Raw genomic sequence first — 15,637 nt, 5'->3', positions numbered from 1 at the left:
ATGAGGTATTGAAGTTGGCAGAGAGTGAGTTGTCTGCAGAATCACCGGTCCATAGGCGCTCGATGTCAATAACAATGTTTTATTTATTTATTTGTTTTTTAGTTACCCGTTGTTTATTATAATGCATACACATACTAAATTAATAAAAATTTTCTGACAAAACGTCTCTTTAAAAAAGAATGTTCGACTATGTACATAGATATTGACAAGGTAAATCACTCGCCATTTTCTAAAGCAACGGAAGTGCGTCATTATGCATAATTAAATCGCTGTCACCCCGCTCGCTTATTAAAATGCGCGCGCAGGCCGGGAACCTCGCTCTTTCTCTATTTACTACAGTTTCAACAGAAACATCCAAAGACGATGTGATAAATCCTTGTAACTATTGTTTCACTCAATTAATGGGGCAATCAACAAAAGATATTGTAAATTGCATACACATGAATCATTCCTTACCAATTGTTTAACTTGATTTCGTCCGCCATGGTGATTTCCAGAAAAAAAATCAGCACGTCAAAAATCAAATCTGGCGCCCATACACATACACATTTTTGTATGTGTATAAAGAGCGAGGTTCCCGGCCTGCGCGCGCATTTCAATGAGCGAGCGGGGTGACAGTGATTTAATTATGCATAATGACGCACTTCCGTTGCTTTAGAAAATGGCGAGTGATTTACCTTGTCAATATCTATACATACATAGTCGAACCGTCTTTTTTAAGATGACGTTTTGACGGAAGATTTTTATTAATTTAGTATGTGTGTGCATTATAATAAACAACGGGTAACTAAAAAATAAATAAATAAATTTAAAATAAAACATTGTCATTGACATCGAGCGCCTATGCACCAGTCGCGGAGACTCCTGCAAGCCTTGACGAACCTGATTTGTTGACACCCAGTCATTGTTCAAAATCTACTCAGACTACAGAGGTGAGAAACACTAAATAATAAATGCAAACAATATTCTGTTCCAAAATTTCCAACCACAATTCACAGTGTCTAGTGAAAAAGTTAATTATTATTTTGAACAGATGCTTGTATTTATTGAATGCTTAGGGATGTTAAGCACACATTTTTTACTTCATTAAAGGAAGAAGCAACTTGATTTCTGTCAGTTGGCAACTTGGCATGTTACATCATTTTGATCATATTTTTACTCAACATATGTTTGAATTGTGTATATATTTACCCTTTTAGTTTAAATCATGCAGATATGCAAGCCACCAATTTCAATCAATTATTATTTAAAAAAAGTACGCTACACTGTAGCAAAAACTAATGTTTTAATTACAGACGGTAGTGTTTCGACCAACTTAAAATAAGGGTTTTAACATAAAACCAGACCGGAGAAACAAAACCGTGCAGGCTATCGCAAACATGGTGGACTCGGCTACTGAACCGGCTTTATTTGATTCTGAGGCTAAGGTCGAGGGACACTTTGAGGAGGAAGACACGGAGGATGATATCCATGATGATGACTTCGACAGTTCAGAGAAGGATCCTGATTGGGAGCCTGATCATGACTGAGGAGAAATTGATGTCAGATGATGAGGAGGAAGAAAAGGAGGTTTGGTATGTATTTAAAATAAACTTGCTTGTAGAATTGGCATGTTCATGAATGCTTTTTAAGATCTACTTTGTGCAATTATACTAATATTTTCAGAAACGCCATGCAGACTATTTGCTACCTTTATCTGTACATAATTATATACGTGTGTTGTCAATAGCTAACATACTCTCTTGGAAAATCTCACTATATAAGATGTATCATCAAATTTAAACTGGAATTATGTTTGAAACATGATGCATTTAACTATATAACATTCATCATCAAAGTTAAACTGGAATTATGCTAGAAACATGTCAATTTACTACAACTAACAGATATATTAAAATGTTTTGATGATTACCCCCTCAAACGCAGTAAACGGGGTTTAAAAGAGTGAGCTCGTCCGTTTGTCTGTTCGTTGGTTTGTCTGTCATTTGGTCCGTATTCAGTGTTCGCTCTTTAATTCAAGTTGTTTTCATCCGATCTTCACCTTACTTGGTCAGAAGTTGTTTCTATATGATGTCTTGATCAAGTTTGAATATGGGTCATACCGGGTCAAAAACTAGGGCACGGGGTCACTTAGTGCGCTTTATGCATTCAGCATATTGTCCGCTCAGTAATTCAAGTTGTTTTCATCCAATCTTTACCAAACTTGGTCAGAAGTTAATCCTAGATGATCTCTAGGCCAAGTTCAAACATGGGCCATGCTAGGCCAAAAACTAGGCACGGGGTCACTTAGTGTGTTTTACACATTCAGCATGGGCTCCCCATTGCAAAATATTCTGTGTCAATGCGGCATGTGGGGGTATTCGTCACGTCTGTGACAAAGCTCTAGTTAAAAAAATCATCGCCATTAAAATCTCAAATATACAGCAGAACATAGTTTACAAATGAATGTTGTCATATATAAAAGAGTTGTAATGGTTGCGATTTGCAGTGATGCAAGACTTCTTACACATTTCAGAATTATGTGCGTGTAATGCAGAAATATATCATTCAATCTGTTATTATTCAATAACATAAAGTGAACATTGTATTATGTCACCTGATGGTATTATGTTAATTATTGTTATTGTGTTGGTGTCATTCTGATATTAAAGTCCTAAAAAACAACAACAAAACAATGAAGCAGGCTATAACAGTTCAGTTATATCTATGTTAATGTTGTTACATTAAGTAATCAAGCATGCGTGAATTTTAAATTTCAGAGTAATGAAGTAAAGAACAGCAATGCCATGGAGCTGGAGGGTCTCAAGCGGGCACTCTCAAACCTGTTCAACAACGGGATAGACGTATCAGACCTGGTTACTGACCGCCATGTCCAAGTCAGGAAGTTCTTGAGAGAGGAGATGGGCCGGGTTCGCCATTGGTTTGATGCCTGGCATATGGCTAAAGGTACATTTTTAACTTTCTTATTATTAAAAGAGAATCTTTTAATTTACTAAGTTGCTTCTGGTGCACAAGCTCACCCAGGAAAAGTGTTAAAAGGGTACATGACCGCCATTGAATGACTGAACTACTGTTGAAAACTGTTCAAACTACTGAAAAAAACATCATTTAATATTTACAAACAACTATATCAGTATTATAAATATGTGTGTTTATATACATTTTATTTTAGAACTTGTCTAACCAATTTATTTTGCTTAACCAAATCATTTTGTTTAAAGGGATCAAGAAGAAGCTAATAGCACTTGGAAAGAAATAAGCCGTGCGAACTAGTGAGACAGTGGGCTCAGTCAATTGCCAATCACCTGTGTTATTGTGCAGCTTCAAGTGCTGGCAATGGTGACATGGTGGTCGCGAGATGGATGTCAATTGGAAACCATGTTTCCGACATACACGAAGGTCACGGGGACTTGTTTCCGAAGTGCCTCCATAGTCCCATACAGAGGAACTGGATTAAGAAAGGTATGGTGAAATATGTTGTGATAAATATATGTAGTCTCTTCAGGTGCCAGTCAAAAATGTCACTGAATAATGAAATGTGCATTTTGGTGGTTGTGAAATCTTTCATGGTCAAATATTTTGGTTGTATTAAATTGTTAACCTTCACCCAATAATAATGAAGTTTTTATATCTAATGTGTTTTTTTTAAATAATATTAATTAAACAATTGCTTATGGATTATTTTTAATTATTCCACTCAATTGATCTACAAAGGCCTTTAAAGTAATCTTTGAACATTGTGTCCAAAAGAAGATCTTACGAAATTTAACATTGCAAACATTACGAAAGGCCTATAGAGTGGGTCATTTGTGTTCAGAAAAAAATGTTGTTTAATTTTATAATTATTTCATTTACATTTATCGGATTATATATTTAACATCCGATTAATGTAAATGAAATGATTATGAAATATTGTTCAATGACATGTGTTGCCATGAAAGTTGGACTATTACTTGTCTTTAGGCTCGAAAATATTAAAAAAAGGAACTAAAATCATTATGGACATATGCTCATGGGCACTTGATGGTTTAATGAGAACAACATTTGATTATGATGCGTTTTTTTTACAATTTATTAAATATTTTACAATTTATAAAATATTTCACTTTTTCATATCGAAGGCGCACAAGGAATTACTGTTGGTCATCGGAAGCAAGCGCCTTCTCTCTGACATTCGCATGCTGTCACCAGCTGAAAAGACCTCGATGCTGGAGGCTCAACACAAGGTGGCCTGCCAATTTGCGCCAAAATTTGTCAGCTTTTCATACGCAGCAATGAAACAGAGGTATGAATTGTTATCTGTTAAAATTATATCTACAGAAGAGCTAGCGCAGACATGTTGTTTTTGTCTTTCATAGTTCAGTGGTAATAATTTATAAAACTACAACTTTAAGGCAAAAGTTAGTTTATTTCTTACACGATTGATAAATATTTGTGCAAGTTTAATTAGAACAACATTTGATTATGATGCGTTTGTTTTACAGTACGGTTGCGGAGATTCTTACAACCAAAAATATGATCTTTAATTCGAGTAAAATTAATATCCTAGTTGACTAATAAACATTGTCATTTGCAGTTCATAAACCATTAAGTGCCCATGAGCATATGTCCATAATAAATATGCATTAGTTGTGAAAATGATTTAGTTCCTTTTTATGCCTGTGAAGGTGGGCATATAGTGATCGCACTGTCCGTCTGTCTGTCTGTCTGAAATTCCGTCACACTTTGCGTTTAGGTTTCGAAAAATGTGGAAAAACACTTTGCGTTAAGGTTTAGAAAAATTTGGAAAAAGGGGGCATATGTCATCCTATGGAGACAAGCCTTGTTGTTATATAAAATAGTAATTGTTGATATAATTTGTGATTAAAGGCTATTTTTTTGTAATCCAGATTGCATCTGGCAGCCCTGCATCCCGTTTCTAATGCGCACAGAAAACATGCAGAGACGAAGAACGGCGAAAAGCGCTACAGAATTTCGTATCCAAAGTACAAGGCGGGACACCATATCTTGAAACCTGTGAAAGAGGCCTGTAATTATGGTAATGGTCCTTCTAAGCAAAATAGAAAATTGGCATTCTAATATATAATATGCAAAAACCTAACTGTGAAACTGACCAAGTTGACTGTTGTTGTTGTTTTTTATGCATTATATGTGTATTTTTATTTATTTGTTCAATGTGAATAGTTTAACCAAGTAGTAAAAAGTAAATTGTTGATGCTTTTTTCAGATTATGTCATAGAGCTCATGGCTGAATTGCTGCAATTAAAAGAACAGTTCAAGAGCACCAGGATTGCTAAGCAGACATATTCTTCCATTCTGTTCTCTCCACCACCTTTGGCATCATCTGCGAAGAAAATTTTGAAGAATGAAGCAGTGCAGTTGCACCGCTCTAGGTTCAATTAATTACAGGAATTGGAAACAACTTGGCATGCCATTTGTCATGTATTGCTCCAGCTGGGTTTAGTTACGTGCGTAAGGTGTCATCCCAGATTAGCCTGTGCCATACATGTTTATAATTTATTTAAAAAAATCCTCGCGCTGGAAAGATGGGGCTAAGCGTGCGCAAAAATGTTGTCCCATATTAGCCTGTGTCCCTGATAAGAATGTGCAGAATCCACGTGAAAACATGATATGCCCCAAGTTTTATATGACAATGTCTACGAACATGCCCTTTTGACAAATTAGAACCAAATCCTAGTTGAAGCACTGCTCACGTATTGTTTGAAATTAACATAGCAACTACAATGATTTTTTGAAAAATGTGAATGTATTATTTTGACAAATATGCTGTAATAATACTTTTCCCATTGTGTTTTAAACTGTTAGTATCAAAATGTTAATGTCAACACCTTTATTTTTAAATGTTGGGACCATGTAGTGTTTTTTGTGTGTAAGTATTGGTCTGTAAAATATGTTATAAAAGTCATTATGTTAAAGGTACTTAATTTGACTCCATAACAAGTTGTATTGCAACATTGTGCTAGTAAAGCTCATTTACTTATTCCGTCCAGTTTTCTATAACTTGTCGTCAGGTTACAAGTTGTTCTGTTGTTGTGTCTGTGGTAATTTATATTTTTATGCCCCCCCCCCCTTCGAAGAAGAGGGGGTATATGGCTTTGCTCATGTCTGTCGGTATGTCGGTCGGTCGGTCTGTCGGTTCGTCCACCAGATGGTTTCCGGATGATAACTCAAGAACGTTTAGGCCTAGGATCATGAAACTTCATAGGAACATTGATCATGACTCGCAGATGACCCCTATTGATTTTGTGGTTACTAGGTCAAAGGTTAAGGTCACAGGTCAAGGTCACAGTTACTTGAAATAGGAAAATGGTTTCCGGATGATAACTCAAGAACGCTTACGCCTGGGATCATGAAACTTCATAGGAACATTGGTCATGACAGGCAGATGACCCCTATTTATTTTCAGATCACTAGGTCAAAGGTCAAGGTCACAGTGACCTGAAGTAGTAAAATTGTTTCCGGATGATAACTCAAGAACGCTTAGGCCTGGGATCACGAAACTTCATAGAGACATTGGTCATTACCGGCAGGTAACCCCTATTGTCAGGTCATTAGGTAAAAGGTCATGGTCATGGTGACTCACCACCACAACCACCACCACCACAACCACCACCACCGTTCAGTGACAAAAAACGTATTTACACAATGGCTGCCATTACAACTGACAGCCCATATGGGGGGCATGCATGTTTACAAACAGCCATTGTTAGATGTTGCAATAAACTTGTATGCTACATATATATTGTTGTGTTCGAATGTTTTCTCCATTTCGTAACATCGAGAGTAAAAAATTAACATGCTATTTGCCATTAATAATATTAATTCACCTCGCTCGTGGAGAGTTTAGAAAAATTCATTTGCGTCATATTTATATAAAATAAAGACTAATTATTAAAAAAATATTTATATAAAAAAAAATACGCAGAAATGAGAACATTCAAACTTTGAAGTGAATGGCGACAAAAATGAGATCAATTTACCATAAATAAAAAATCGTGTGCAGGGAACACATCGGGTTTCAACAAAATGGCCATGTCAGGATACTAGCAAAAGAAATGAAACAACTATTCTCGATCATTCCGTTTTAAATGACGCGACCATTACGAAAGAATTATTCATTTCAACATTATTTATTTGAACTAGTACGTTGTTGAAGTGTTGAACTTGAACAGTTAGTAAATTTGGACTGGCATTCGTACGTCGATCAGTTTCAGGGAATAATTATATCTTTTCAATATGTGTCATTTATATTTGTTTGATTAAATTATAATTAAATACTTAAACAGTCAAGATGCGATGTCTTGTGTGTGTACTACGAAAAAAAAACACGTTATATAACGAACTTTAAAAAGACAATAGCTGATACCGTTTCGTTTGTTATGAACTCGTAGCAAGTGGTTTACTCATACGTCACTTCCGGTTTAAACAAAAATGTCGACTCGATCACGAAGTGCGAAAAATCGGCATAGTTATCGGCTGTATACTCGCTGAATACGATGGTTTTAATCAAATTATGATATAGAAATGCATTTAAACGTTATAATCTCCCATAACATTGGTGTATTTCAGTTTTTTTTTAAATCGGATCCGTTGATCTTTAAATGATGTAATCTTATTTCTTGCAATATAGTCTAAGTAATTAGAACATAATAATCCTTTGTATACAAAATGAAAACCAAGTTTATTGTTCTATTAAGCATTATTTATTTATCTTGTTCTTTTGTCAGAAATATAACAGGGGCATACACACAGTATTTCTTAAATAAAAGGGGCAGTTCTTAGAAAAGTAACATGTATTTTAGCATTTCATATTCAAACTTTTTCCACATTTATAACCAGCAACACTATGTTAGTATTTTCATATTAGTAACACAAATAAATATTATGAATTTACTACTGATTTTGCTTCGCCTGCTATCAACTAAACATGTTTTACTGAAAGTTTCTTAAAAGATTGTATGTGAGAAGACTTAATCAATCATTTAATAAATACTTGAGCCTTGCTCTGGGAAAAGGGGGTTTAATGCATGTACATAAGGTTGTCCAAGATTAGGCTGTGCAGACTGCACTGGCTAATCAGGGGCAACACTTTCTGCCTTATCTGCATTTTCTTTAAGAGTCTTTTTCAACAACAAAAAAATACAATAAATGGTAATTGTATGACTGAAAGGTGTGGTCAGCACAGGTTAATCTCGTACACAATTTACGCACATCCATTAAGCCCCGTTTTCCCAGATCAAGGCTCACCTATTTAGATTATACCTGTTTATATACTCTTTAACTTTTGAATCGTGATGCAGTTTCATATAATAATGTATGATAAGTCTTTTTTAAATGATGCGTATTCTTTTGTTCAGTGTTGAACTAAACATGTATTATAATAAGTTGTTCACTTGACATTCTCGCAGTAATGCTTTGCTGTGTAATATAATAATAAATCAAAATTGAGCAATTAGCTTCTCATTTCTTCATGCAATTTATCAATATATTTTAAACCAGAACAACAAAATCCATAACATAATGAACACAAAACATAATACTCTATATTCATGGAACAAAACTATGATTGATACAATTTTGAATAAATGTTCCAAATTTTCAATGTTTTGCCAGATCAAAAAATTTCTGAATTCCACCAATTATTTATTCATGGATAAACAACACTTAATCATCTATATGTAATGCATTACAATAAATGTTTTTTTATAGACTGATAAACAGTGGAAAACAATACATAATCTATTTGGGGCAAAAGTGTGCTTTGATGTCATTGTTAATGGAATATGAACAAATGTGATGTGCAGCTCGCACTCAACATTGACTAAGGCAGCTTAAACCTAAAAGAGTCAACAATTCCTGTTCATAGTCTTGACTTGTGACAAAAAATCAGGATTATGCTGAGCCCAATGTTAATTTAGTTATTTGCCAGACAAGGTTTTTCACTAATTCTTTTGTTTTGAGTGACCTATGATCGAATGCTTTTGATCCTCTATTGTAATAAGAAAACAATTAACCCACCATATTTGATCATGGGTCTCCCATAAAAAAAACTTAACATTACACCTATAAGAGTCAACAATTCCTGTTCATGGTCTTGACTTGTGACGAAAAAATCTGGAAAATGCTTGACCCAATGTTTATGTAGTTATTTGCCAGACAAAGTTTTTACAATTTCTTCTTTTCAGAGTGATCTATGATTGAATACTTTGGATCCTCCATTGTAATAACAAAACAATTAACAAGATTCACAATACCTGACACACTTAAAACTCAAAAAAATATTCTCATGGCATCTCAGGACACTTGTATGCTATGTTCATGCGTATTTTAACAATGATATTTCAGCCCTTTGTTTATAAGCAGTTCACTTATTAAAATCACATTTTATCACATTACTGATTAGTATGCATAAGCATTATAACTTAGTATAACATTATGATGACAGAACAGTAAACCATAATGTCACACATTTGCTCACGCCTTCATATTACACAAATAAATTCAAGCATCATTTCAAATAATAAGGTCATCTACTGACTGAAAAAACAGCCAGGGTTAGTTGGGTAACACATGCACTTTCATACTCAATGGTATACATCCTAAAAAACCATTCTGCCAAATTCACACAACATGTTCCTATACATAGTCAGTTATCATTGTTTTCAGCTTTGTCAAGTTTTTATTTCACAATAATGGTATGTTAAAGTTAGTTAAAACAACATCGTTATATACACCAAGGCCAGCATTTTTTTATTATCTGTTTTACGGGAGCGACCGACCCTATTTTTCGACAAATACAAATAAAAATAAAAGTCACTTTCGTTTTTTTATTTACATTTCACCCGCCGACCTAGTATTTTATCCAAAACTAGAAAAAAAATTGCGCAGTTTGCCGAAAGTGTTGATTAAAATTTGTTTATGATACGGGTTGTTTCGTTGTTTCGACTTGTAAAGCGTCAGCGATTTTCATTGGCTATTGCAGCCAATACCACACGCTATTAGCCAATCGGTGAGTATTTAACAAATGATTTTTATATTGCATTTCCGAAATGGCGGACATTAACATCAACGAGACAAATGTAGCATATTTTAAAATCAAATTAATTAAAAACGGAGCAGAAACAATTTCAATTAGAAAAGATAATCTTCAGAACACCATTGTTGACATCATGCTCATATTATATGATACGAAATTCAAAATAATAATGAGTTTTGGCAGATGATAATTAGGTGTCAGCATCGATAACTTTCTGTGTGTTAAAAAGTTTTGGGTAGGTTTAATAAATATGCGTATTTATTAAAATGCATATCCTGTAATATTTTTATAGATAAAAATCAACATCCCGAAAATGTCCAAGAAGTACTACTTTACGTTTCTTTATAATGAACATGAGGACTGAACCACAGGTACTTGCATCAATAATCCCATTCCCCACCCACCCATATATATTCTTTATTTAGAAAAAAGTATGCAACACAGCTTCTGAAGAAAACAACATTGGGTCCCGATGTTCGTATGTCCGTCAAGGTCACAAGAAAGTTTTATTTATTTTTCTTGACATTATTTAACAAAAATGAGTTATTATTTAGCCGAAATATGATGTTCTATCAACTGTAAATAATGTTTTCATACTGCAAGATTTGTACTGCAAGGAATGCAAATAAATTTATCACACCTCAGGCTCTGTTGATAAATGTGCTCAGGGCCCTCGTTTTGCCATTTTTGGGGCCGAAATTCGGCCCCATTCCCACCTTAAAATAATATACTTTTTTCCCCTATTTCACCTAAAATTGCCCCCTTAAAAACAAAAAAAATATTATTTTTTTACTTTTATACCTATGTTGCCAGCTGGTATCTTGCCATAAACCTTTGATTAAATGTATATTTATGTAAATTACATTAAAATAGAGCAATATTAAGTGTTGAATGATTGGTGAAAAGATGTTGTAAAATTCCCCTTTTCGTCGAAAACGACGTGAAATTTTCCCCTCTAAGGGCCCCGGCCCCAATCCCCCAAAGTGTAGCAAGGGCCCTGGTGCTCAATCGGCTCTATGTATTTGTTCCAAGGGTTATTATTATCTTCACATTTATATAGCTCTCTCTGTTTATTATATATCAAAAACATGTTATTGCTGTTTCTCCTTATAATAATACAGACAACACATTCCATAGAAATTTTTATTTGAACTTAAACTGTGAATAAGAGAGGAACAAAATAATATGTGCAAAAGTTTACACCATTTTATTTTGACAATACTGTGAGTCTTTTACGAAATTTTTAAAATAAAATACTATTTTAAAATATACAATTACCTTGTTCAAAAGTTGTGTTCTATATATAATTAATCTTGCGAGTAAGTTATATACAGTCAGCAGAGTAATTCTACTAGAACAATTAAAATCCTTGCTACATGTGCTATTTAATTCTTTATACGGCTTTCACTTCAGAAAATGTTCAATGAAATAAATCTAGGTTTCTAGGTATATTGTGTCTTTTACCTCAATATTTTGTTGGGGCTAATGTGAAGCCAATGGACACGATACAAAACCTACGAAGATTACCGCCATACAATGTCACATACAAAATAATTATCACCTAACCCCTGCGTTTCGAGAGAATAATATTATTTAACTCTTTATTATATCAGTAAAAATTACGCATGCGAAACAAGGACGGGTTATTTTTAACTCCAAATGTATGATTTGATCACACCTAGAAGAAAAAAACACTAACATGTTACTCGCCAAATATTGAACCCCTGACCCTTGCAGTGTCTGTGTTGTTAGGGATTACCAAAGACATTAATCTATATAAATCAGTTGACCCCTGAAGCGCAAACAGTTTTGACCACGGAGACATGCTTTGAGGAAACTTAGCAAAGAACCACTATATGGTTGGCATGCAACGCAACAAACCAAAGGGCCTTGCGGTTTCAGAGAATGATTATATTATTTATATTTATAAGCAAAACATTAACCCCGAGGGAGGGCAAATTTTCTGCATTATTTGAACAAACTTCAAAGAGAACCTCATAACGATGTTACACACCAATTATTGTAGTCATGCCTCTTGTGTTCACTTTACATATATAAACACTATAACTCTCTTTGAATATAAAATGAAATGCAGCACATATTTTTATAAGTCTATAACTCACGGTTTCTAAAATAAAATATTAACATTTTATGTACTAGAACTTTCACTACACAAAGTTTGGATCAAGATCAATTCAAGCTCAGTCTGATCAGGATCCAAAGTGTTCGCTTAACATCTTTAGAAGTACTGACTGAATGACAATTATGTTGAACAGTTTGGATCCTGATCAGACTGCTCTTTTGGAGCCAAAATGATCGCAATCGCCCTAAGGTCCAATTTCCTATTATGTGGCTCATTTTTTTTCCTCATGATTGATACAAATTATCATGATATAAAGCATGTCTGTTGTATATTAAATAGTATTTTAGTGTGCATATTCCTTCCATGGATGAAAGTTACAAAGTTGGTTGTTATTCAAAGCTATTAAACAATTTAAAAAGTTTTCAATTCGTTTTTATTTAAGTCAAATGCATGCTATTTTTGTTATAAACATACATATGATTAACACTCAACAAAAGTTTAACGATCACTATAATACACTACACACCTGACGTGGTTAATAGTCTCTATTGAAGCAATATAGTATAATTCATGCGAAAGGTGCTTTTACATATAAATATATATAAAAATATGTTTACTATTATTATAAAAAGCTTTTACAACAGTGTAATAAGATATATAAAACACTTAAAGGTAAATGCAAGTATACAATATGTTTAATTGGCTTAATTTTAATTTTTCAAAAATTAAATAAATAATCAGTTTAGACAGTTTTATTTTTATTTTTTTGGTAGACTGCTCACTTTTCATGATTTTATTTTTATTTATCCCCCCCCCCGACTATTTTTTTTGGAAAAATTTCCCGTAAAACAAATAAAATAAAAATGCTGGCCCAATGAGCCATGTACCAATTTGTATGAGTTAATCGTCACTTTGTTTCCGGGTTGCCTGCCCTTGACCTATTGGATATTGCAGCTCCTCATTAGCCGCAGGTGGATGAGGGGCAATTGTAGAGGCAATCGGCTTTGGATAAGCTGGATCAACAAGGAACTTTGATTGAAGGTTTTTTTCCTTGATGATCTCTGTGTACTCAGTGAAAATACTCTACATGCATGCATGGCATGTACGTGTATCCCTTCTTTCCATTGATTGGCACCACTGTCCAATTGTTGGCTGCCTTCAACTTTCTCTGAAATTACATATTAGCATATTTGCAATTTTGAAATGTACACTAAAACGTATAATAAAAAACTATGTATTTTTTTTTGCCATTTTAACAATATTTTATTCAACATGTCACATGTTCACAGTATACTAAATCTGTTTGGCGTGCAATGCTAGACTCTCTAACAATGACCACCATTTATTTGAAGACATACTTCTCTGTTATAATGGTATGGGCACTTGCCATGACTTTCTTTTATTTTTTTGCTTTCAAGATGAGAAAACAAACAGATAGTATCATGTCACGATAAGAGGAAAACCGTTTAATTATCAAACCACAAATGCCGTACTCTGTCAGCACGTCTAGAAATCGTTCCTAAACACCGGTAAAAAGGCTGCCCTTATTTACAAGTTTGCTATTTTGAATTCAATTTTATATCGAAAAGCATTGTGCTAAAATATGCCATTTACAATTCGCGATGAGATTTTTAATGATTCTCGTCATGCGAAAATGGGTCTTATTCCATATGCGCCCATCTTAATGTATAGCCCACTCAGCCTGCGCATCTCTCAGTCTGGTAAGGGGATACATAATGAGACCATAACACATTGAGTGATTTTGTAGCGAACAGCAACACCTCTGACCAGACTGCGCAAATGCACAGTTTGGGCTTAAGATACGCTGGCCGAAAGGCATAAGACGCATTTTCGCATGACGCGGCTATGAAAGTGTGATTAAAATGTGTCGAAAGAAAACTGCGTTTAAATCAAATATTAACATACGATATATTTCGATGGTGAAGGGATACAGTCATAATAAGGCACGTGAGGACACAACAATTATACTACGGGAGTGCACATCATATGTGTCCTCACATGCCTTATTATGACTGTATTTCTTCATCATCGAAATGTATCGTATGTTAATATTTGAAACGCAGTATTTTTCGACACATTTAAATCACGCTTTCATAGCCGCGTCATGCGAAAATGCCATATGACTTAACGCCAAAAAGTCCGTCCCCCCAGAAAGTTGCGCATGTGATGTACATGTTTTATTAATAACATTTTCATTTTTTAACATAGCGTCATGATAATTATATCAAACGAATCAGCTTAAAAATGCGCATTTCACAATATATTATACAAAAAAAACAGACATACCGACATTTAAGGAAAACCTATGTTTTTAATTACAATAATGGTTAAAAATACGATGTAGAGATGTAACATAAAACGTTGATGTAATACAGAAATTATTATTTTTCCGCCGAAGCAAACTTTCGATTCGGCGGAAAAATATTGTCTAATGCGACAGACGTCAATGATTTCATGACGTCATTTTCACGCCAATCCGTCAAACAGACCAACAGTGGTGACGAAAAAAGAGAGAGGTAAGTTTTGTAGAGATCGCTTTGTTTGCGACTTTTTCTTACTAATTTGATTTTCACACTTCCATTGCGTTATCATTGAAAAATAAATGAAAAAAATAATTACATTTTAGAAATGCGTTTTTTCTAAAATTTGATTCATATTGGATATATGTTCATAGCGTGAAAACTGGCCATCTCATCGCCATTTACAATTGTACCAAAAATGTCACAAAAAATGACAAAAAAATCAAATTTTAAGTGTTCAAAAATTTTGAAACAATATTGTTCGCTCAATATTGAAAATTTTGGCAAAATAAAAAGCTTGAGACATGCGTTTTTTGTATGAAATCTTCCTGCGAAATTTCGTCTAGATAGAGTCATCAATGACTGAGTTTATTCAAGTTTTACTTTGTACCAACAATGTCATGTTTTTGTACAAAATCCCGACGTTCGACGTTGCAGTTGTAGTCTTTTTACGCATATACCTAGGGGGGCCTGCGTATACGGGAGCTTACCGCGTTTAAGTGAGAACGATGTTGCAAAACTACAAAGATGGCGTCGTTTTAGTATTTTTCGTGAAGGAGTAGCGGATATTTACACCCGGTAAGCCAGTTTATATTTATATTTCTTTTGAACGAATAAGCCCTTTCGGCTCTACGGTGTGTTTGCTTCCCTCGGTTTTTTGTTTCAATACCGTAGACGTCGGAATAAAAAAGTTATTGAAGCAAAACCGTCGACAAATTTGTTGTTTAATTTCTTGACCTTCGAGATGTTGGATGTTCGAATATCATTTTCTCTCACAATAAACAGTATTTGTACATGTTTACAGTAAAATATAACATAAATCACGATTATTTTATTATCTCGACGCGTTTTTATGTCTATTAATTCATTTAATGTCGAATTATAACGGTTTAACCCCCCTTTTTGGAACTAAACTTATTGACTTGGCTGGCTGCCAAAACCAAATTTGTATAACTC

The 15,637-nt window shown here is 34.1% G+C and overlaps 1 protein-coding gene across 1 annotated transcript; it reads left to right on the top strand.

Moving 5' to 3' along the window:
- Positions 1–793: 793 nt before the first annotated feature.
- LOC127873288 (uncharacterized) lies at positions 794–6,759 on the top strand. The gene is made up of 7 exons (XM_052417072.1): positions 794–932; positions 1,296–1,574; positions 2,760–2,946; positions 3,222–3,462; positions 4,122–4,285; positions 4,890–5,038; positions 5,228–6,759. The coding sequence occupies exons 4-7, from the start codon at positions 3,337–3,339 to the stop codon at positions 5,401–5,403; spliced, it is 615 nt and encodes a 204-aa protein (XP_052273032.1). The 5' UTR covers positions 794–932; positions 1,296–1,574; positions 2,760–2,946; positions 3,222–3,336; the 3' UTR covers positions 5,404–6,759.
- The last annotated feature ends 8,878 nt before the right edge of the window (positions 6,760–15,637 follow it).

This window comes from Dreissena polymorpha, chromosome 3, assembly GCF_020536995.1.
Source record: "Dreissena polymorpha isolate Duluth1 chromosome 3, UMN_Dpol_1.0, whole genome shotgun sequence".
Classification (NCBI taxonomy): domain Eukaryota; kingdom Metazoa; phylum Mollusca; class Bivalvia; order Myida; family Dreissenidae; genus Dreissena; species Dreissena polymorpha.
Note: the sequence above shows the minus strand (reverse complement) of the source record. Positions and strands in the feature narration are given on the sequence as shown.

Excerpts from the sequence above, each read along its gene's own strand:
- LOC127873288 (XM_052417072.1), top strand. The coding sequence starts at position 3,337 with ATGGTGACATGGTGGTCGCGAGATGGATGTCAATTGGAAACCATGTTT. Across the intron at positions 3,463-4,121 it reads GAGGAACTGGATTAAGAAAG|GCGCACAAGGAATTACTGTT; the intron begins GTATGGTGAAAT and ends TTCATATCGAAG. Across the intron at positions 4,286-4,889 it reads TACGCAGCAATGAAACAGAG|ATTGCATCTGGCAGCCCTGC; the intron begins GTATGAATTGTT and ends TTTGTAATCCAG.